This window comes from Cyanistes caeruleus, chromosome 8 (genome assembly GCF_971803275.1).
Source record: "Cyanistes caeruleus chromosome 8, bCyaCae1.hap1.1, whole genome shotgun sequence".
NCBI classification, from domain to species: Eukaryota; Metazoa; Chordata; class Aves; order Passeriformes; family Paridae; genus Cyanistes; species Cyanistes caeruleus.
This window is the reverse complement of record NC_141708.1, coordinates 18,415,014-18,439,413: the sequence shown is the minus strand read 5'-3', so window position 1 is coordinate 18,439,413 and position 24,400 is coordinate 18,415,014. Positions and strand designations below refer to the sequence as shown.

General features: G+C 41.3%; 1 protein-coding gene across 1 annotated transcript; it reads left to right on the top strand.

The window, feature by feature from the left end:
- The first annotated feature begins 211 nt into the window (after nucleotides 1-211).
- On the top strand, nucleotides 212-24,228 carry ZNF488 (zinc finger protein 488). Its single transcript, XM_086900411.1, has 4 exons — nucleotides 212-283; nucleotides 11,631-11,853; nucleotides 15,715-15,943; nucleotides 17,918-24,228. Exons 2-4 carry the CDS (start codon nucleotides 11,638-11,640, stop codon nucleotides 19,099-19,101), a joined length of 1,629 nt encoding a protein of 542 aa, XP_086756537.1. The 5' UTR covers nucleotides 212-283; nucleotides 11,631-11,637; the 3' UTR covers nucleotides 19,102-24,228.
- Nucleotides 24,229-24,400: the final 172 nt, after the last annotated feature.

Sequence of the window (24,400 nt, the reverse complement as noted above, 5' to 3'; positions counted from 1 at the left end):
TGGTGGCTGCCGTCTCTGCTGTCCGCAGCCGCTGCGGGACGGTTTCTGCCCCGGCTTGTGCTGCGCTCCCCGCGGGCGGGGTGGCGGCGGGTCCCGGGGGAGGGGGCGCCTGGCTGGCGGCGGGGGTCGGGGGCAGGAGCTGCGGTAGGCGTTTCCCGGGCTCTGCTCTGGGCGGGGAGCCGCGGCGGGGGAGGAGGGTGCCGGCGTGCTGGGGCGGCGCGGCGGCGGGGGCTGCGGAGCGGCTCCTGGGGGCCGGGCGGCCCCGGCGCTGGGGTGAGCTGAGGTGAGCTGAGGTGAGGGCTCCGCGGGCGCTTGTCCGTGGAGGGCTCCTGGGAGAGGGAAGGGGCGCGGCGGGGCCCCCGGCGCCGCAGATCCCCCGTCCGCGGGGAGCCTGAAGCGGGACCCCCAGGTGAGCGGGCGAGGGGCCGGGCGGGGGTCTCGGGGCGGCCGCTGCCCCTGCAGAGCTCGGCCAAGCGGCAGCGGCGCCCTCCGTCCCGCCCGCTCGGCTGCGGGGGCAGCGCGGGCCGGGCCGGGGCCTGCGAGGGGATCCCCGAGCCCGCCCGGAGCCGCCGGGAGCCGCCGGGAGCGGGGCCGGGCTGCCCAGGCGGCGGCAGTGGCCGGAGCCGGGTGAGGGCACTGACTTGTGCCTGACCCTGGCCGGCAGCGAGGGGCCCCGGGCAGAGAGCCCCGAGCGGCGGGTGCGAGGCAGCGCTGCCGGGGGGCGATGCCGAGGCGCACGGGGAGGCGGGCCCCCCTCGGCAGCCCCGCCGGCAGCAGCCCTTTTCCTCCCTCCCGGCTCTCTTCCCTCGCCCAGAACTCTCGAGCATCAGCTGCTCTTTTTATTGGTTACAGCTCTCCTCATCCTTCCAACTTCGACAGGTGACCAGAGCATCGTGGCTGTTTTAGGTACCTACTTAGGGTCTAATTGCTTTTATGAAATCGATGAACTTTGTTTGGAATAGCTCACATTGTTATTCTCCGTTTGTATGTACTCCTTTTATCATGGTAGAAATTTCTTAAGTTAGGAGCTGCTATTGCTGTCACTTTAAAATGTCACACTGATCTTTGAATTTGCAAATCTTTACATTACAGGGTTTCTGCAGGAATTCAGTACACTGAAAACGTTTGAAGCATATTGATGATACTTTTATGAGAACTGACAGCTATTAGTTGAAAGAAATGTCAATAGAAACTTGATGGAAGATAAGATTTTTAAGTACTTTTAGTATTTTTAGTATAGTTGCTTTCAAATAAAAAGCAGTTGCAGTCATGCATGAAATTCAGAATTTAATAATAAATTATGTCTCAGGAGTTTTCCCTTATTTTTTGGCTTTTAAAAATGCAAAATGTAGCACTTGACAGCTTTTGTTACCATGCATTAAGTACAATTGGTACTAGAGAGAAGAATAGAGGAATTTCTTTTGGCACTAGGGCGATTAAATTTATGTTTTTTAATGTATAAAACTCCATCAAAGCATAAGCTGTTCTTTGAGAATGCAATTATTTTTTTTTGTATTTAACCATTTTCCAGTATTTCAAAGCAAAGTAGATCTGCCTTATGAGACTCTAATATAGATATCGTTTTATAGAGAAAATAGTTTTGTAGCCATAGAAATACTAATGTAAAGTCAAAATATTTAGATCCTGATAGCTGAACATCATATGACCAGATGAGAAAGTACAAAAATAAATTATGTGTAAGAATTACAGTGTACCAAAGATTTTGCAAAAGAAATTAGTTGGGTAAACCCTAGTATTTACAGATGGATATTTTCATGTCTGTTATGCTGTGATTTTGTTAATATAATTTTCCTGCAGCACAGTCTTATGTTACCTGCAATTGCTATTGATAAATACCAGGTCAAAGAACAAAATATTTTGTTGGGAAACAGACTATTTTTGGTAAGACCTATTTTAATTTACAAAATCACTTCCAATTAAAAGGTTTCTTGGCTTCATTGTAGCGAAAAATAACTTATTTATGTTGCTTTCCACAATTTCACCTTGCACAGCGTCCTTCAGCTCTGTCACTTGCTCTCATTAGAGTTGACATCATGTAGTAAGTGTAGCACAAACGTAAATAAGATTAATGTAAGTTAATGCCACTTAGTGCTGTTGAAGAAATCGTCAGCATCAGCCATGTGGAAGTAAATGATCTTTGTTTAAACGTGTTTCTTTTTAAATAGAAATGATGAACATGCAAAATCGCAAGAAAATAAACAGGTGTACGTATGACTATGTGTACAGTTGGGAATTCATGTATGTGTACATATATGTTTCCATCTCTATGTACGTGCTTACACACCACATGCATATGCTTTTCTGTCAGAAAGAAGCATTTGAACAGATATTACTTTTTTCAAAGCTGATGAAATCAATACCAGGACTCTTAAATAAGATCATATCCTAACATATCTTTAAAGATAATGCAACTTTAAAAAAATTCTGAAAAAAGAGACACAAATTTGAATTGTATGAAGAGGGAAGACAAATATTTATAGCTGTTTTCGCAGGTCACACAGTTTGGTTCAGTCTGTGTTTGGTTCAGTCTGCTTGTGCTTGGTTCATGCTGTTTGTGTTTGGATCATGTTGTTTGGTTGGCTGTTGTTTTTCCATTTTCTGTGGCTGCATACAGGGAATGGTGGTTTTGGCTGCATGGATGCCTGGGTGCAGGAGCAAATGCACAGATCTATGTGAGAACAAATGTGTTAGCAGATTGCTGTGGTCAGGGATGCTGTTTATGTGAATCAAGGATCTTGCTGAAAGTAGGTACACACATCTGTGTGACAAGTAACTTTCTTACACTGTGTGACAGATGAATAGCTGCCTTCTTTGTTCCCCCTCCCATGGAATAATATTTGCTTTCTGTTCTTTTTGGATGCCCCTGTAAAATTCAAATTTCCTGTGATGTTTTGGAGCATTATGTCAATTGCTGAATGGTGAACAATGCCAGAGCAGCAGGTGCAAAACCAGACCAAGTCTCTGAGGTGACCATCAGCACAATTCAGGTCTGGAATATGAAATACTGTGAGCTCTGAACTGAAATGTATCCATACAGTGTACAGCATGTACAGCTGTGAAAACAGTTGAAATTACATATTCATAACATTTGCAGTCTGATAATCCTCAATCCTGGCTGAAGAATTAAAACATGCTCCTTTTATCCTACAGAAACCCATTTATTTTCTTTATCCTGCAGAAATCCTATTTTTTAGGTCTTAGGCCTTGAAACCACAGGGGTGAAGTGGTTGATAAATGCACTGCTTCATTAAATAGAACAGTTGTAAGCCAGTGAAGAGTCAGCCCTTCACACAAAAATAAAGTCTTTGAAAGCCAGTAGACTACGGAGCTGTAGTCATCTCCTCTTTATGCACAGGTGGATTATCTGATTTATGAGTGACTTGTACAACCCAGTACCATCCAACAGGGTCCATTAGGTCAGATGCAGTGCCAGACAGAAGCATTCATTCTGTTCTTGGGACCAACCCAACTGGAAAGGAATATTGGCACTTTATGCATCATGAAGCCAAATTCCTAGACCCAGCCTGAACCACTGGGATTGCAGAAAATAAATGTACTTTATCCTTTCCAATGGATGCAGCATGGTATTACTGTTGCTTATTGTCCAGTTTGAAATACCAAGAGTTCTCCCAGTGCCTGCGCTGCATTTCTTGTAGTCGAGCCCTGGAAGGGATGGAACAGAGACCTACCTCAGTGGCCCTGTTGTTCATGTTCTGCCAGATTCAAACCCTCCAGCTAAATCCAAGAAGGCTTCACGTGGAACTGTGCAGATACTGTTGCATCCCAACAAGGGTGTATTAACCAGGCTTTCCAGCTGTGTGGGACAACCCATTCCTTTCCTACCCACCACATTTCTGGCCACAGAAGAGTGGAAGCAGAGACAGGGGTTCAGTGTGGAAATTCCAAAAAACATAGGGAAGTTTGATGCTGGGCTGCCATTTGAGAGCAGTGGGGTGAGAGTATGTGACTCTGCTGGGACTTGTTCAAATCTCAGTTTCTCATCAAACTAGATGTGATGCTCAATCCCAGACATTTCATTCCTGGACATCAGGTAAAGACTGCAAATTGCATCCTTGTGGTGGTCTTGTAGATGTGATGTAATCTTCATCTGCTTTGGAGAGGGAGGTCTGTGTGTCTGTGTGGCAGCTACCATGCATCAGGAGAGAAGCCACTTCAACTTCCCCATTCTCAGAGAAAAGAAGAAGAAACCTGAAAGCTTTTCCTTTGGTTTCCACTTCCAAACGGTTCCCATATGTCACAAGACTTGTTGAAAGCAAATATGGAGCTTGAGGTATTTGTTCATTTCCAAGCAGGGATTTTAGCTCTGTCTTCATTATTCCCACTGCAGTTTGAGAGATTGTTCATAATAAAAAGATTTGGCAGTTTCATGATTCAGTAGGCTGGGTATCCAGCCAAGATATAATGATGGTTCATCAAAAGCTGTCAGCTTACATTGCATGTACTGAGGATTTCAGATGATGGAAGACAATCTGAAGACCACAGAGCCTTAAAATAATAAGAATTGGAGAACTGCTCCCTGAAGGTATCATGACGGTACAGTAACAAAGAGGTGAGCACCCCATAAACTTGAAGGTCTCTAATTCACAGTAAAACCTCTGTAAGAGCCCAGTTTCTAAAGTCTGAAAGCAGACACCAAGCTCCACACCCTGAGCTGCGTCCTGATCATTCCAGAGGAATCTAGGCAGTGAGTTTCCTTATTTCTACTCATTATTTTTAGGTACTTGTCAGGTTAGAGTTGTGCAGCTTCTGTACACCTAAGTATGATGAAAGAAAGCTGAGGAAGCCTGGAATACCAAGGGAACACCATTTCCATGCATCAGGGTAGTTCAGTCCCGATTTTATTCCACTCTCTTTAGATTCCATTCATTTCTGCAGTCAACAAATTCCTCCTTGATGCATAGTTGTTTTTTCTTCTGCTTCTTCCCAGATGCCTAACTCATGTAAGCACATCAGGCAAGCTTGACTGAATCATGCCAGGAGAACAGGGGATATGTTAGATGAGCAGTACATCAAGAGCTGTGAGGAATGAGAACAGAAGTATTCAAAATATGCCCCAGCTGTAGCCCTGGACTGCAAAAAAAAAGTAAAAAAATTCCAGTCTCCATAGGTTTTATTATCATTCTCTCATTTATCTCATCAGCACTAATTGGGCTGTTCTTAATGCATGGATGGGACGTGGCTCACTGGCAGGAAAGGGACCTCTGGATCAGTCACCCTCTTGCTTCTCTGCAGGATCACTGCTGGGATCCAAGTTTGTGACCAGGAAAAATGGGGAGATGAAAGAGTGTAGTCAAAGCTCAGAAATTCAGGGTGTATTGTCTTATGTCCATCTCAAAAATGGACAGGTTGCTAAACCTGAGACTCAGAAATGAGTGACATATGGGTAGTTTTTCTTGAAATCCAGAGAAATTCTTTCCTTTCTAAGGTAATCCAAGACCTTTGCATACTCTGCTAGGGTATAATATCTGTCTTAGGGGTAGCCAGATGGCTTTATCCCAGAAAGGCTGGGAATGGCAACAATAGCTGTATCTCCAAGTATTTTTGTATAATTTTGTATAATTTTCTTCACGTGTGCGGGATTTTCAGAAGTGAAGGTGCAAAGAAATCATTTTGTGCTCAGAAAGACCTGACCTGCACCCAAGCTGAAGCACATAAACTCTGTCTCGCAGTAGCAGTGAGCTAAAAGAAATTACTTGTTTAGACTTTTCATGCTTTTAAAGGACTTCTCAGCTTGTGATTGAATTTAGGAAACAGGGTTTAGTTTCAGGATTTTTTTCATGGGTTCTGGGACTATTTTTTAAAACAAGAATTTTCCATACTTTTATTTGATTTCCTGTCGGTTTCCTTCAGTTTTAGTTTTGATTTTCCTTTAGTTTAGTTTTGATTTTTCTCCTATGCAGTTCACAACTTAAATAACTGGAAAACCTAGCACATAAGAAAAACAATTGTATAAAACCAGAGGATAGATTTTTTTGCTTTTCTGTTTCATATTCCCTTGAAATTTCCTTCATGTGTTAAGACTCTTCAGTTCCTTAAAACAACATAAAATAATAAATGCTGCAGACAGAACCACTCTGTCTGCATCAGCTCAATTTCTTTATTATCTGTAGTTTATTGTGCATGACACTGCACGTCTGATCATGGATTCCTCAGACCGACAGACCTTCTATTGAAATCAAAGGCAGTTTTGGCAGCAGCCACAGGACTGCACTGGCACAGTCACAGGTTATGTGCTCCAGGGAAAATGCCATCACACTTTGGAGCAGAAAGGAGTAAGTTGAAAGGTGAAGGAAATGATGGCTGCAGTATTTAATATTTCTGTTTCTTTTTTTCTTTCAGTTTTGTTGACATGGGAAATGCAGAGCTGTAGTGTTTACATTAACCCCTGCTCTGGAGAAAGTCAGGAGTTGATACAGAAATGGTTGGGAAGACTGTGGGATGACACTTTCCAGGATCAAACACTTTCAATTATTTTTAAAGAGTAACTTCTGTGCCTTTTTTTTTCCAATTAGGATAATTTCTTTGAAAATGATATAACTGTATGCAAATTAATCTACAGTTAAAATGGAAGTAAAGGTGAAATAGAACTAGCTATTGACAGTTTTAAAAATCAAATTAATTTTAGAGAAACATTTTTATTATCTGCTTCTATTTTTGATTGTGAAGAACTGAACTAGCTAAATAAGTTCTGGCTGAAAGGGTTCTCCTTTTGCAGATGTGATTAATTTGTTTTCCTCCCACTTGCATAGCTGATCCCAATACTAAGCAGAGATACCAGTGCCTTTATGGCCACTAAGAAGCTCCAAATGATGCCACAGTTCAATGTGGTTACTGTGGCAAGGAGAATCAGGTCGAGTCCTCTGAAAAAAAAAATGCAGAGGAGACTTTCCTCAAATCGGTGTTCCTACATTTGGGAACTTCCAGACATTTCTTAGAAGAGCTTGCAGTGACATCTGAAGGCCATGCAGTAGAAAACCAGGGATCTGAAAATTCCTTTATTTTCCTCTCTGGTAATGTTTTTCTCATGAGGTACAGGGGCTATGCAGCCACATTTTAGGATGGCAGAAATTGTAACCCTAATTAGTTAATGGGATGCTATACAAGTGCTAGGAAATGGGGAGAGACTAGGAGAAGGCTATCTTTATAGTTCCAGCTTGGAAGAACACTCAGGAAACCACAAGTTGACTAGCAATTTGTGTGCTGCTCTGGAGGCAAGCAGGCTGGGAGCATTTGCTGTGAGCATCATTCTGTTTCATGTGCTTTTTGATGGAACATCCAGAATTGCATAATCCATAGGGAGCTGCCTGCCCATAGGTCCTTGTTCTTTGACAGATCTGTCACTCTTCTCAGAAATCAAGATGCAAAATCCATCACTCAGGGACATGGTATATGTGTATCAGATACTCTCTGGGGGATGAAGAGTCCATTAAACAGCAAGTCCCTAAACTCATCCATATGAAGAATTCACATCTGTGACAGATAGAATATGGAGAGTACCCATCGTCTAACAGGTGATCTGAGTCTAATGTGCTACTAAAGCTTTATAAATATTCATTTTATTTCAGTCTCTCAGAGACTTCTGTGGGTGATCCCAGAGGGATAGGAACAGCTTATGCAGAACCTGAGTGGGAGCAGCAAGATCATGGGGGAGGATCATGGCAAGCAATGGCACTCCCAGCACTGGCAGTTTGAGGCAAGCATATCATTGCCTGCATGATGCAGGGCTGAAGATGTGACCTTCACAGTGAAGCTTATGGTAGAGTTCTGTGAACTTTGCTACATAGCAGAAGAGTGAAGGAAGTCATATGTACAACAGCTAGTGAATCTGTAGGAAATGAAGGCACAGCAGATTTATTTTTCATTAAAGGAGTTCGCCAAAATGTAGAAATCAATGGCATTGAGACAAGAGTAATCAGTTGGGTGAAGTCATGGGGAATTCTCTGTTATGAGAACTTTCTCTCTTCACTCACTGGGGAGAATGTGAGTGATTCACTTACTGCAGCTTGTCAAATTAAAATGGCAGGCATTATAGTATACCTTCTCCATTTCTCATTATGACTCCATTTGTAGATTCTTAATAAAATTGACTACTAGATTCTTGACTTCTTTGACTACAAAGACTGTTGGTTCACAAAAAGTGAGATTTCCATTGAAACCAGATTTTATAATTAAACAAGAGTTCAAGTACTGGGTTCATGGTTTGGTGTAGAATTCTCATCCAGGCTCAAGTCTGAAGTTCCTGAAAACTTAAAGAAGTTTTATGAAGAAACTCTCAAGCATCTTGACTGTGCTGAAATTTTGGCTTTAGATTATAACCAGATGAAAAACATGTAGAGGTTCAATTTACATCCAGATTGAGGGGTATTTCAGATTTTTCAGATTTATATTCTGGCCTACTTACATTTTTTTTTTTTTATTTTTTTTCCCTAACTAATTTCTGCTGTCTGTTTTGAGTGTTGTGGGTGCTGCTGCTGTATTTCAGCAATTCTGAGATTTCTGGTGGTGGTTTCAAGGTATGAGGTATGCACTGACTCTTACACAGCCACCTTCTGCACTGGCAGGTGCCACAGTGCAGTCACACTCCTGCTGAGCCTCTCTGAGAATCCAGCAGATGCTCTCTGGCAGCAGCGGGTCCTGACTTTGCACACAGCCATTCCTTGGCTGTCTCTGTCTGCCACGAGTGGAGGCAGCACTGAGAAAAGCAGAGCTGGCTGGGGCCCCTGGCAACATCATTCCCATACTCTGTAGAGACTTGCTTCTGTACAGTGTCAGTGAGTATTTGACTGGACTTACTGGGAGAAGAACACTATGTGGATTTAGGCTTGGAATACTGCTTAACTTTCCTGAGCTTTGCTGAGAAGGCACCTCTGTGTCTATCCTCCAGACATCACCATCCTCAGACTCATGGGACAAACTCTATGTTAGTAAACCTTCTTCAAAAGTGCTGCACAGACAGGTAAGTCTCTTGAACAGCAGCAGCAATTGAAAAGTCATTTTGAAAAGTAATTTTAAAAAGTCTGCCATGTAAGAACGCATTACTGAGGTTGTCTGTGGGTACCCTCTTTCATGCTGCATCTGCTGGGTTGCACAATCCAGCCATAATATTACAGTGATGTCTTAAGCTTTTGTAGGTATTTATCTCCTCTTTACCTCTTACTCCTGTTGTCCATGGTCCTTTGACCTCCCTTCAGCTCATCTGTTTGGTTTCCTTTGTTCCACCAGAGAGTGGAGAAAATAAATCCATTGAATTTTTTTCTCTCAAGTCATGTCACAAGCTTCAGTCTTTGCTTCTGAGGAAGTCAGTATTTCAGTTCTCTGTTGTAAGGGCGGCAGCTACCCGAGGACCCCCTACCATCCCTCAACTGTGCAGGAGGCAGGACTTGTTCCAGTACTGCCCTGGATGAATCTGCACCTTGGAATGGGGACCCCTGAACAAGGGCAGGTCAGAAAACCCACAGGATGCAGCAAGTCCCTTTGCAGAGGTAGCAGCTCATTTTTGAAAGCAGCACATTAATGTTTGCTCACTGTTATCCCTCAGCTGATGAACTTGGCTTAGTAACAGAAGTTGAAATCTTGTGGATGCAGAGGGAAAAGCTTTCTCATTCTGTAGAAAAAGATCCACCCTTTTTCTTCCAGTGATGTTGCAGAGTATCCTCACTGTCCACTCTAACTACCAGCAGCCCATCTTCAGCAAACACTAAAAAGCCAACCACTGTAGATTTAAATTATGCTCCCTACCTGACACAACCCTGACCAGACCCTATCAATCCCTGTACCTGGAGGCACCTAACCTCCTGTTTGAGCAGAGGGTGGTAGAGAGAATGACCCACTCCTGAGAGGAGCGATTCCTGGCTGGCAGGGTGCTGAGAAGCTGCGGCGGGACAGCCAGCACCGGGGCTGGGGGCTGTCCTGCTTGCCTTTGCCACAGGACACTGTGTTATGCTGAGATGTGACACTAGATGGTGCATTCGCCAAATGATTGGAAAAGATGGATCATCCCGCTGCCCAAACCTCTTGGGGTGAGGCTGACGGTAACTGTCCCATCTGCTGTGTAATCACAGTACGTCCCTCTCACAACTTTTCACACAAGTGACCCTGCCATGCCAGAGACAAATTCTGTGCTTCCACGGCTGCCAGGGTGGCTCTTTGAGACTTTGGCGCTTACACATGTAGGTTTGGGGGATTTTTTTGTCTGATCACATATTAAGCTAACAAGTCAATTAGAAACAAGCAAACTTTAATGTCATATTCAAGGGATGCTTGGGGCTGAATAGAGGATGTATGTTATCCCACTCTTTGCCTTGGTTGTCTGGTTTAGGTCTGCATCCTTCTGATGCTTACTACATACTAAATGTCTGACCATGTATTTTAATATTTTTAGGGTAGGGTCTTAGACCTTGCCTACAAGGAATAAATTATACTGAATTAACTACACTGATTTAGAAACTGATTTAGTTAAATCAATGCAACTCTCCTGAGCACTTTATACCACTTCAATTTAAGTCATGAGTCAGTGAATAACAAATCAATTCTGTTGGCAGAGAGTGAGAAAGATTAGACTGGATTTTCAGCCCTTCTATCTCAGTATTTATTAGGCTGAGGCCTCTTCAGGGCTTGTTGCTGTTCTCTTTAATTTTCTCTGCCTAATGGACCTGATCCAGCTCATGACGGCATAAATGAGGGGTTTTCTATGACCTCCAGCTGGGAGCTGGAGATGGCAATATCTTTATTAGAAACCTAGAGAGGCATAGAATGGCAAATAACTCAAGCCTGTCTTCTCCTTGCTGCATGCTGAGTTCTCAGATTGTGGCTCATATTGCAGAAGTTGCATCTGCAATGACAAATCTATTATTCTGCATTCAGGGCTGCAAAACGTATCCTCTGAAGACCGGAATTGTCTACTAACATTGTGCTAGGAGTATGCTAAGAGTCATAATCTGATTTGATTTTCTCAACAACAGCTGATAACTTATACTTTGAGGCTCTCATTTTGAACTAACAAAATTATTCTTTTCAGGAATTTACACAAATTCTGTGCATTCTGGTTGGATATACTCAGGACTCAGGTTATTCCTGGTTTTGTAGCAACTTTACCAGAAACTAGACTGATGTTTCACTTAAGTAAAAAAAAACCACAGCTTTTTCAAAATGTGTTTCAAAAAATCTTGCTTTATTTTGTTGTCGTTCTCTATTTCTTCACACTTCTACAAACTATCAATAATAAGAAGGATATCTGAGAATATGCTTAAGAATATGCTGAGTTGTACTCACTGAAAATTTTTGTTCCCAAATTATTGTTCCCAAATCTTACTCTTGTCCGTAGAGAGCAGCAGTTGAACCCTTTAACTGTGTGCCTGTTCTAGGAAAGGTAATTCAGTTGTTTACAAACCTAAGATTTTGGTTTAGTGCAAAGTAATCTTTCTCGTTCTGAACTGGATGTTGATAGAGCTGTAAACTCTGTAACCAACAGTGTCCTGGTATACTCTTACAATTCACCTGCACCTCCGAGAAATCTTCATATTTCAATTAGTGATGCCACTTTCTACTTCCATCTCTATGCCCATTGTGATTTCTTGTGTTTTTTACAGGTTTATAATGGAACTTACCTCTTTGCCTAAATTCCTTTGGACAAGTGACAACAAGCTTCTGCATCACCATTTTCCAGACATACTGGCTACTGTTCATACCACACAGGACATCCCTGAAGAAGTTGTCTTTGGACCATGCATGCTCCAGAACACCCTGCTGGACACTGTAGCTTTCATTGCTCTCAAGTGTTCCGAGAGACGGAACATCCACTATGTATTTAAGGTATGAGGAAAATATGAGCGTTTAATGTTAGACCCTTCAGAAAGAGTTACACCATCCCTGAGGAGGTAACTTTGCAAGGGGTAGGTTTTTGTTTTGTTCAGCACAAGCAACAGCTCCTTCAAAGAGAATAGGCCAGTGCATTTCTGATTTATGAGCTGTAGACTGGAAGGACCTGAGGAAAACTGTTTCCTTTTCAGGAAGAATACAAAGTCCCACTTCTATGCTGATGATTGATGACCTGCTTCATTTCTGACTTGGAATAGGAGGGAAGAGGGACAAATAGTTTAGTAACCTCTAGTTCAGGTTTTGTCAGGACAAAGGAGGCTTATCAGGAGGTATGACAGCCCTGTGAGAAGAGAGGAAGAATACTGGCATTGCACTGATTCATGCAGGTGGTACATTCACAGCATTTATTTACAGATCTAGGCAACTGCTACCCCAGTGTGTTCAGTTATCCTGAAAAGTGCAACCACTGTGACAGTCAGGCTACTAGCCCAGACACACCTTGGGCACCCACAGCTTCACTGCTATTAGTACATAGACCTCCCAAAGTTACCTTAGATCTGTATGTCTGTGTTACAGCTACACTTTGCAATCACTGTAGGGAAGGCAGAAACCCTGGGGTTGTAATGGACTGTTAACTCTCAAGCTCTAGTTCCCCAAATGTTTTTATTACATAGCCACTGTTTGTCATGCTGACCACTTACCCTGGCTTTCTGGGTCTTGGAGTGCCTTTCAGTCACTGTTGGTCTAGATGAAGACAGAGTGGTGTCTTACAGTGTGATGAAGGCAAAGTTCCCACATTCTGTGGCATGGATGGATCCTGAGAGATGCAGGTTTGCCTAAGATTTCTGTGCTCTGGAGGAGAGAAATCCCAAGGCATATTTGTAATATGATAGAGACAGTTGTTGGGAGATAACCTGTTCTACACTTCTGCTTTAAACAGAATTTAAGAGAGAGAAGAAGAGGCTTTATCTGACTGTTTTGAGTCTCTGGCACAAGTTTGCTCTCTTGGACAGTGTTATGAGTACTCCAGGACACCAACAAACTCTTTGTAGAGGAACCTGCCCTGAAATGAGACTTTATTTTTGGGATATTTCTGTATTTCTCCTGGGAGTTTTGAATTACTGTAGAGAGAGCCTGAAAGGTTTTATGCATTGGAAGAGCCCTCTAGAGGGATGGCTTTAGTGTTTTTCTACACTTGAGCTAAGTAATTGCTATGCAGCAATGAAACTGGATGCCTGAGTTGGCTCAGATCTCTGTCTTTTGGCAATAAATACATGAAATTCTGTGCAAGTAGCTGTTTCAGATGCAATCGGTAGTCCCATATCCTGTTAACTACTCATAATTAAAAGTAAACCTTCCAGAAATCAGGAACTGCCATTAGGCTCCTAATTCTGTGTAGTAATTAATTAAAAATTCAATCATGATGCTATGTTGTCATCACAGCACTGAAGTGCAAAACAGAAACAGGTTTTGCTCTGCTGGGTATAGTACAAAACAGAATACACACAGGAATAATTTGGCATGATTTGGATTCATTGCAACTGAGGTTTCTGTTCATCCTAGTTCATCAGCACTCCTGCAAGACTTTGGGGAATAATATTTCTAACAAGGATCTCATCATCTTGGGCTTTTTTGTTTAGACCAAAGGGGGACTTCATAATTACTTTTCCCCCCTCATTTTCTTGAAGACCTTAATTTGAGCTCCTTGGCCCAATTTGCACACTTGGGCAAAGAAGATGCCTTGGCAGCCATTGGCACAGGTAGTTCTTTCCACCTGATTCCTCTGCCCCTTCCCTTTTCTTGGGGGTTTCAAGGAAGTGCTTTATTTTTTTCTCTTCTCTTCCAGTGTTTCCCAAAGGAGCCACATTCCTCCACAGCTATGACTGAGATGCTGGGCTGTGAAGGCCTTACCTCATATATGGGTGCAAAGGATCTATCTGGGGGACTGACATCTCCCAGAGAGGGCAGATTTTCTGGGTTTATAGTGTCTCTAAACAGATGGAAGAACTAAAGCTGGTTCATGCTTCTAGTTGGCAGCACCCAGATCTTATCTTACATCTGGTACTCCTCCTCACCTACCTGAAGCTCACTGAGCTCTTTTCCCAGAGTCCTGATTTCTGGTGCAGCTGTGCTCCCTTTGACTTTGCTTAGAGCACCGGGTGGCTGCTTGGTATTTCTGAAACACATCAACTAAAATATGACAGCCTCTGTCATAGCTATTAGTTACAGCCACTGTGTGTGGGTGGGTGTTCTTGTGTTCCTGTCAGACACTTGTATTTCTCAATCATTGTTAATTACCGTGGCATTTAGAGAGAACCAGTTTCAGGGCATGCTAATTTATTTTCTCTCTTACACTAACTCTTATCCTAATGGTCTCTTAATGTTTCATTCTTGTATCCAAGCTACTAATGTGATCAAACTTTTCACGGTAGGTAATAGTCAGTTAAAACCAGAGAAATAATTAGCCAAAGTATTGTTTCTGGTACCAAACACCAATGAATGGCTGCCCTGCAATTAGTGGAAAACAAAGAGATATACATTGCTTGGGGTGAAATTTAGATCATACTTGTCATTAGACATTTTTCATTTGCAAACTTCTTCCTTTCTAAACAATGACTTAGTGCTTCAAAAATTAGGTTTTTGCATATAAATGTTGCCCTTGATCACCCTGCATTTTAGCCTTCAAGCTATGTAAACTTTCCCCATCTTTCAAATATTGCAGAGGGCACAGATCTGCTATGGTAAACACCAAGGAAAAACCTATAAAGAAATAAACATTCTCTATTCAGTGTAATAAAGTAAGATTGGAGTCACACACTGAGTGAGGAAGACAATGCCAAATGTTTTGTACTTACATTATTTTATTGTCAACCTGTGACTCAGTGGAGTAAATATGATATGTGATTTAGGACTATGCTGAAATATACACACAATGGAAATTTAATTTGAGCAATAGACTTAATATTATTTTTTAAAATTTTTAGTGCCTGACCTAAGAACCTGAGAAATGTTTTTAAACTTCATTTGTTTCATATATCTGCATGCACACAAATTGAAGTTAAATCAACCCTTGCAACTCTCAGAAATTATTTAACAAAAATATTGATCTGATGAGGTTTATCTGTTTAGCTACTTTGAAATTAATTTAATTAAACTAGCAAAGGTAAAAAAGGAATATATAATTTCATTTCCGGAAAAGGAAAGAGATCATATAAGTGCTTCTTAGTTGTATATATTAAAACCTGTATTTTATGTAATCTAGCCAAATAGATAGGCAGATGTTTACTTGGGGTATTGAATCAAATAACCATGAATTTTCTTACACCCCCTGATCCATACCCTCCTGTATGAGTGGAAAAACTCCACATGTGACTGTCCTGAGTGTATGTTTGTTCCTAATTCCACACTGCGCTGATCCAGGGGTCTGCACATCTCTCAGTCCCCAAGTGACAGCACTCACACATCTCCTGACTCATATCCCAAGGATTGAGACCCCTTTTTAGAGAGGATCACACCTCGTGTACCTCTGATCCACACCTGGCACAGTCCCATGGGATGGTCCACACAGGTCAGGGCTAGAGACTGACCAACATAGCCTGCCTTCGCCATGGGAGGTTCCACATGAACATTGGGGTCTCCTCCCTCACTCCCAGCTGTATTCCCAGAGCTCTCAGCCCCCACACTGGGGAAGCCTTCTCCCTTTGGATTTGGTGACACTGGCAGATGTATTGGGCCCACAGTTTTGTCATATGTGCTCAGTGTGAGGCAGAAAATAGGCTTGGTTCTTGGATTGGATGAAAATCTTCCTTTGCGCCTCGAGACCTGTAACTTCCCTTCTTTTCTTCTGTCTCACAGGTGGATGTTACATCTGTGCACAGTCCCACAGGACTGCCTTGGATGAGACTTGTACAAGCAGCTGCCAATAGCAAGGAGCAGAACTTGGAAGCTTATTTAGAAAACAGTCAGTTATACTATCGCCCCACCAGGAAAATCAGTAAAAATGAGGAACTGCTTGTCTGGTATGATGAGGAGCTTTCCAGCCTCTTGGGTTTCAATGAGATAAAAGCTCAAAGTCCCCAGAGTGGTAAGTACCAAATTGCTGACTGCAGGGGTCACTGAGGACAGAAATGAGTCTGCATCTTCTTTAGTGTGTGGTTGTCTTGTAATGCAAACCCATGTCTAAATCCTTGGCTGGCCTGCTAAGAGAAAAGACCTTCTGCTTTGAGGTTTGAGCTGAAGGCACAGAGGAAAAACCAATTTGCAGCTCTTTATGCCATTCTCATTGTTACTTTCTAGCAGAGGATGGTGCACTACAGACTCATGCTGCAATTTTTGAGCTTTGCAATGGAAATCTATGCACTTTGATAACTTGGAATCCTAGAAGTCTAGAGTATCAGTTGGAAATAGGCCTTTTTTAGATCATTGAGGAATCAGGTATAGGCTAGTGTTCAGCTTTATTCTTGTAAATGAGCAGATCTTTAAAAATACATAACAAACCTAAGTACTGCATACATCACAGTCTGCCTATTTAGTATGGGACACAGTGGAAATGAGGAAAATAGCAAGCTTTAATTTCTGAGATGTTGCTGGAAATTCATTGCTTCAAAAGAAATTGACCTGGAAGTCAAAACTAAAAATCCAGATCACAGAGACAAGCAAGTCGGTCAGGTCCATACCAAATTTGACTCCAGCTGTCATTTGCTCCAAATTTTACTTAGTTAGACTGGAACACAACCCTCTCTGCACTCCCTTCAGTTGATTTAAACAAAGCCTATATAGATTGGTTGGTAAAGGTATAGGTTGGTAAAGACATGCTAACGCATATCTTTACCAACCTATACTTTTACTAACATACAAATTCATATGGTAATGTGCTTGTCTGTAAATTAGTATTAAATTAATACAGACACATTCATAGCAGGAACTGACTAAATCATTCCAGCTGGTTTCAGTGTATTCTCTTAGTTTCTGTGTAGAAACACACTGCCAGCACTTTGGATTTGCCAGGGAAGAGTGTTACTTGCACAAGAAACACCATATCTTGACTCAAGACTTTAATCTCTTAAAGGTATAATGTTCCACCCATTTCAGCAGCCTTATTTTCTTACAAAAAATCCAGGTTCTGTAGTTCATAAAGTGATCTAAGCTGTGCTAAGTCCCAAGTTAGGAATTTTTAGTTCTACCCAACCAGTTTATGAACTTTCCTATGTATCCCAGGCCTCAGGTGCTGTCTGGTATCACTTGCATTTTAAAACTACTGTGTTGTGAAATAATATAGCATAGTTTACAAAGGTTAAGATGTACCAGATTTCTGTTGATTGCTGAATTTTGTATCATCTGTTCATGGGCAATCAAGCATCCCAGTGAACCAGAAGTGCAGTAGGTCTGAAGACCACAAGGAAAGAGTGTTCCTTATTCCTCCTGGCCATCATTGGCATTGTTTCAATTTGAACATCATTTTCTGTGCCACAGACATGTGTGCCTTAAGGCATATAACAGCTTGCCAAATGAGCATGAATAACGGCTTCAGGCATTAAGTCAGATGATTTTTGAACAGTATTAAACTTCCAGAGTATCCTAAAAATAGAGGGTCATGAAAAAATCTTTGAATCCTGGTCTAAAACTCACTCATTATTGCTTGGATATATAGTATTTAATGTTCATCCTGCATTAAAGCCAGTGACTTAGTTAAGAAATGAAGACCAAAATCTGGGTTTAGACTTCAAATCATTATAAAGTCTAAATGGTTTTATCTAGATCATGGTGTACTGGCCATTTTATGTACTTTCATGTAATATAATTACATTTTATGTAATAAAATCTAGGCTCGAGAGCCTAAATGGAATAATTTCTGCCAGTAGCACGGAAGCATGGAAGCAAATAAGACTGAATCATTTTGCATAGCAGGAAGGGACCTGATTCTGCACTGGCATTCGTTTTACCATGTGTAACCTTGTGTGACACAAAAGGTGTTTCTGGCTTTTTGTGTCCATGACAGGATCAGGATCTACATGATTCCACCTTTAAAAAACCCATCACTTGTTGTCTGTTTCTGCAGAGTTGAGATGCCAAGAATGCAGCCGAGTCTTTAAATGTGAGCATTCCTATCTGTCCCATGTCCGCTTCCTCTGTGTCCCAGAGAAGAGCGCTCTGCTGTGGAGAAACTTCCAGAACCCTAAAACTGAAAAGAACAACTTGGCTGAGCAGACCACAAATTTCCACAGTCTGGCAAGGGACTTGGAAGTCAAAATGGCAGCTTGTAAAGGTGATGCACATGGTCTTAGTGGAGAAAAGAGAGCAAAATCTGAAGAGGCTGAGAACAACAGGAGCAGGAAAACAGTGCTGCTGGAGAAAACAAATAATTTGACTGAGGAACGTAACTGTGGGGGCAAGGAAGAGGTTGGGGGAGAGCATGCATTGGCTGGTTCTTTCTGGAAGCTTAGTTCAGGGAAGCAGTCAGCTAGGAAGGATGCTTTAGAGCAGAAGCAGAGTGCTTTCACTGAGGTCAGGAGGATGAAAGAGAAGCTGAGGAATGAGAGGCTGCAGGAGCCAGAACAGGAGGATGTCATGGTCCCACTTGCTAAAGAGCAGGTATCAAAGGAAGTGTTGCTGAACTCCTCTGGCAGTGCATTCTCCTTTGTTTGGCCCACCAGAGCTCGAGGAGAACAGAAGAGTGCTTTCAGCAAACCCAGTAAGTGTGTAACAGAAAGAGCTGCAGTAAATTCTTCTCATCCCATGAGTGAGTCAGCAAAGAGCCTGGGGGAGCTGTCTGGCTTCATTGCCACTGCAGACATCATGTGCTGCAGCACTCTTCTCAATTCCAAGTTCTTTGTCAGTGATTTGTGTAATGCTCAGATGCTGCAGACAAGCATCACTCGGAGCAATGTCTTCCCATATACCTCAGAACCGTGGCCCAAGCAAGCAGGAGGACAGTTACAAAACACCACCACCACTTCCCCCTCCTCCTCCTCCTCCTCCTCCTCCTCCTCTTCCTTGACTCTTCTTCCCCCCACCTTCACATCCTTTGGAGTGGCTGCCCAGAACTGGTGTGCCAAATGCAACCTGTCCTTTCGCATGACATCTGATTTAGTCTTCCACATGCGGTCACATCACAAAAAAGAATACTCCTCAAGTGAATCCCAGTGCAAGAGAAGAAGAGAGGAGAAGCTGACATGTCCCATTTGCCATGAGTACTTCCGAGAACGCCACCATTTATCCCGGCACATGACTTCTCATAATTAGAGCTGTGCAGACAGATGTCACCAAGGGACTGGGCAGGTTGGATGAAGAAGGGAATGATAGTTCACTTAAATCCATTTCTTTTTGAGTTTACATTAATTTCTTTCAGGAAATCACTGTTTACAATAATTTATAATAGATGCTTTGCAAAAAAAATGTAAAATGTTTACAAGAGTCTGAGTGGGTTTTTAGTTTTGAAAACTCAACCTAGCCCCTGTCAACCTATTTTTGAGGAAATAAAATAGTGAAATGAATCCACATGCAGTGTTAATTTGCAGAGTAGGGAACAAAGTTATAGATTTGCAAACAGAATTGTCTTTGCTTATACTTGCTTTGCTGGTGTCTGGGCAGTACAATATAAATACAGAAATAACAACCACCTCATTGAATAAGGAACCTTTAAGCATTAGAAACATCAGAGCTTATACACTAGAAGAAAGTAAGTTGCTATTTCTAACAGCATTGGTGGACTCTTACCCCTTTATGGTAGCTGAATCAGCTTTCTTACCAAATTTTTGAGTTAAGAACTGACATCTTACCATCTCCTTTGAAAGGGACCTGAATTTAAGACTGTTTGAAATCTGTGATTGTTAACAACTGGCTGGCATGCTGCCAAAGAAGATGGCACTTGTAAAGCAGAGTGTCCAAGTTCTGTTCTAGGCTCTGCTGCTTTTGAAATATCTTTTACACAGTGAAATCAGCGTGGGTCTGTATCAAAATGTGAGCTGTTGTCAACCTTATTGTCTAGGCAGGAAACAAATATTCTGTGTGACTTCAGTAGGCATACAGATCTGATGGGAGTAGAGTTTAGCCTGTGGTTTTTCAGGTTTTGGATATACCAAAGGAAGCAGTTAGGGTATCTGAGTTACAATTAGCTACTGATTGACAGAATCTGCACACTTTAATTGTGGATGATAGGCTCTGATGTACTGATAACTGCTAGAAGAGAAACAGAATGATACAGGCATGCATGAATTGCACTGCTTTAGACCAGCTTTGTCCTCTGGTTTCTACATGGGCCAATTCCAACTTTTCAAGAAAGAAAGTGGCATATTCTTTCTCTTGCCTGTCCATGAGACATTTTTCTCTTGTCTACTTTGTTTTGAGCTTTGCTGAGTCTCAGCAGCAGATAAATTCATATTGTTCAGGGTGGGAGGAAACACTGTCTACTGTTACTGCAGCCCATCTAATTAGCCTTCCATTACTTCTTAAATCCATTTAGGGACTTGATTTTGATAGTTTATGACACTGTGTTCTTCAAGCAATCATTCCTCCTGGTCTTGTATAGTGTTTTTTCAGGTTGTCTGATGTTTTTGTGGCCTGTCTCTGAACCTCACCTGCCTCATCAAGGGCTATTATTCCCTTTCAGACAGACAATGATCAGAAACCACTTATTTCACAGCTGAGGGTAACGGATGTTTCAATATGCTCTTTATGTTCCACCATACTGATGATATACTCCAGTGGTTCTTGAATACTGGACAGAATTTTGAGTTACCATGACGATGCCTAGCCTCATAATGCAAGTATCAGCAAGTAAACATGTCTGAATGGTAAAAGAGAGACTGACAGTCTTAGGCTGTCAGCTGCAACCAACATAACACACTGTCACCTCTTGGGAGATTTCTGTAAGTCAGGAGATTGTATTCTTCCCAATATGTTGCTGCTGAACATTAATACATGGCTGTTTCCTATTAATATAAACATTTTTCTTATTGCAGGCCAACCACTGGCTGTGCACTCCAGCTTTATTTTTGAAACATAAAGTGATAAAACTGTTACATTATGCCTTTGAGTTCAGGAGACAGTTCTGGTTGGATTGTAACACAGTTTTTCAAGGTCAGTGGTAGAAGCTCTTTCACTTGAATCATTAAAAACCAAAATGAACAAAGACTTTGAAACATGGAGCACAGGGAACAACCTTGCATTGAGTAGGGGATGGTGTGGTTTCCTTGTAATCTTTCCATCTCTATTTTTTGTCCAATAACATTTACTGTGTAAGGAATATATTTATGGTAAAGTTTAATGGGCCAAATTTCACTCCACCTGGGTGCCAGCCAGTTTACTGTGAAGTCAGTGTCCATAAAGTGTAATGAAGGGCTCTGTGGTGTAACTGCATTCATATGTGGTCAGGGTTATATTTCCCATTAGTAGTTAAGGCCAGATTGTGATCTCATTTATTCCAGTGCAAATCCAGAATAATTCCATGTTTCTACTCCTGATTTATATTAATTACTTTAAGATCAGCCTGGCCCAGTATAAATAAGACTAAGGATTTTTTGGTACCATTACTGCAAAATGTTCTCTTCTGTACTTTTTTCTGTTACTGAAAGATGCTGTGTTTTCTTAACAGTTTTATGATTAGAAACTTAGCTTCAGATTTCTTCTGGAAAAAGACAGGACTAACTGCATAATACTCCCCAGTATTATTTTGGCATATCACTTCAACATTACCCTGCTCCAAATGCCTGTTTTTCCAGTGCACTACACCTGGTGTATAATTTAGATTGGAATGAAGCAGTACCAAATCTTACTGGTTACATGGTCTCACTGATTTTGTGCTGGACAAAATGTAGAAAATCAACCACTGAAAAACAGATGCTAAGTCTCAAAACTCTTCAAATGGTGTTTTAGACCTACAGCCTGAGAGTTCTCACCAGTAATCAAACTTCCTCACTTTGCTTATGGTATGAGGCTTAAGCAGGCAGCAAGGTTACAGGGAGAGATAGCTTCCCTATATGTCATGGAGTTGTTTTCTTTGGGAAAAAAGAAAAAGCAAGAACTCTTACCCAGTTTCCTTGTGGACATATCTCAGCCACAGCAATTTATATACTGTGATGCCAAGCAATGGAGGAATGCTTTCTGTTCACAGAGAAAGGGAGTTATGAAGAGAAGCAGTTACAAATACTGGCAGAACTGATTCAAATTGCAAAAATGAGGAGAGATTTTTAATAAGCTTTATTTCTGGTACTTTCCTCACCTCCTCCAGCTCAGGGACAGTGCACTGTGTCCTGGTCTATAAAGATTGAGAATTTCCCTCTTGCAACATGGAAATCACACTGCAGGCAGTGTGTGCAATGCTGTCCTTGTTTTCTTTGTAGGTGGCTATCAACATAAAGATTGCGTTAACAAATTGCTTATTATTCTGAGGTAAAGGGGTTTGTGAATTAAGATTTATTTAGACACACAGCAAACCATACAGCCAAACAATATGACATCTTGTTGCCTGCTGCATCTGAGCTGGTACTGGTGCAAAACCACACAGATGCCAGCACAACCAGAACTTGATTCCCTATGTGTAAAACCAGCTCTTGTGTAAAGCTCCTTGTGCAGGCACAGTGAAAGTCTTTTATGTGTCTCAGATTTAACTGTCTCATCTAAACTGAGTTACATAAACCAGGGGGCTTATCCAAAATTTTTGCAGATTTTATTTCTTTAAATGAAAATACTCATATTAAAGCTAAGTGAACCAAATATTGAACAGGCAGAAGGAAGCCTAACGAGACAAAGAAAAACAAACTTCCTATAATTGAGTCATGCTGGAAGCTTATTTCCCCTTATGTCTAGAAGTCTGAAAATTTAAATTGGTGCAGATGAAATCCTGCTGGAAGAAAAGCACTCCACTAGAACCGGGGGTTCGTGAAGAAATGAAGGACTGCATTCTGTCCAAATGAAGGACTGCATTCTGTCCCTGTGAAACACTGTGATTTTATAGCAGGCATCTCTGTCTTTTCTACATGTAGAAATCCTAGAGAAGGGGGAAAAATAAATTTGCTTTTAAAACAAGAGGTGACAATTTTCAGTGAGCTGACTGGTTCTTTTCCTGTCTTTGCTAGCAATTAACTGTTCATTTTGATCAAACAACTGTTTCTCATGACATGTGTTTCTGGATCAGTGGAAAAGGACACAACACAGTGCTGTCAAGCTTAGCTGTGCAGGCTGTGTTTCTGCAATGGATAATGAGTTTACCAATAGGAAATGCCAGATTATGATATTTGCTCACTCACTGATCATTGATCCTTGAATTTTTTCTGATGAAGATGTTTTTCCATCAAAATGACACTCAGATGTGCTTTTGAGAAATATATGTTTACTTGTTTTTTATGGGGTTATTTTTTACTAATCAAGGCAGTCTGTACGCTTCCTTGGATCTACAGGGCACAGTTTGGAAATCACTGAACTAAGGCGGCACAGAAGAAATAAAAGCTGGCTGTCATTTCTTGGTTAGAATTCTATGAATGCTGGAAGGAGAAGGATGAAACTGCTAGGTAGTCTGATACAATAACTCCTTTCTTCCTACCTTTAAAAGAAGCATGATTAGGATTAAAATCCAGGAAGTTATTCTAGGTGGGATGATAAGAAAATGGTGCTATAAACTGTAGAATGTCCATGTCAGCTCTGGAACCAGATGACAGAAGGGTGGCAGTTCCATCGTGTTTCTCGTTGTATTCTGGAAGAGCACTTCTCAAATTGCTTATCCCTCCCTAAAAACCTTCTTTCTTATTTAAACTACAAACCATGGACTTTCCAAAACTAATCTGCATTTGTGCTTTTGTGATTTTCAGGCCTTTCAATGCAGTGTAATTTTCTACACAATTGCTGACTGTAGTTCTGTGAGGTCTAAACTCATTGAGTTGAGCATAACTATGACATAGCAGTTTGTGAAGACAGGAAAAATTGCTTTTAACACACTGGCCTTTGTTAAGCCTGGCAATTTCAATATTAATTAGCCAGTACTGTGAAATAGCAAATAATATTTTGTCAAGTAATAAAATTTCTCAAGGTTGCATAATAGTTTTCCACGAAACCAATGACTTTAGTGAAGTTGCAGCATTATTGATTTAAATGGACTCACCAGCAATTGCATCTTCATAATTTGTTTTTCCAAATGGATTGAAATTTCTAGGCATATTTATTATATATATGTACTTCCCATATTACTCTGGGAAGAATTTATTTGCTATTTGTGCCCATATAGTATAGCTTTTTGTCCTTGAATGGATGGCTAAAGTTTCTAAATATTTGGCTTAACAATTAACATTGTTTGTACATGACAGCACAACTGATTGTTTTTAGGAAAACAAAGCAGTTTATCTGGATCATTGAGATATTAAAGAGGCTTAAAAGACATTAGAAGAAATACATTAGTGTTTTCTCATTCATTGACTACTCAATTTTTTTTTCCACATTAAGAATATTTAATATTCTTCATGCATATGTCACTTTACATGAAATTCTGTATGGGTTTGAAATCATTAAAGTATTTTCCACAACACTGAGAAGTTTAACAAGTGAGTGTATA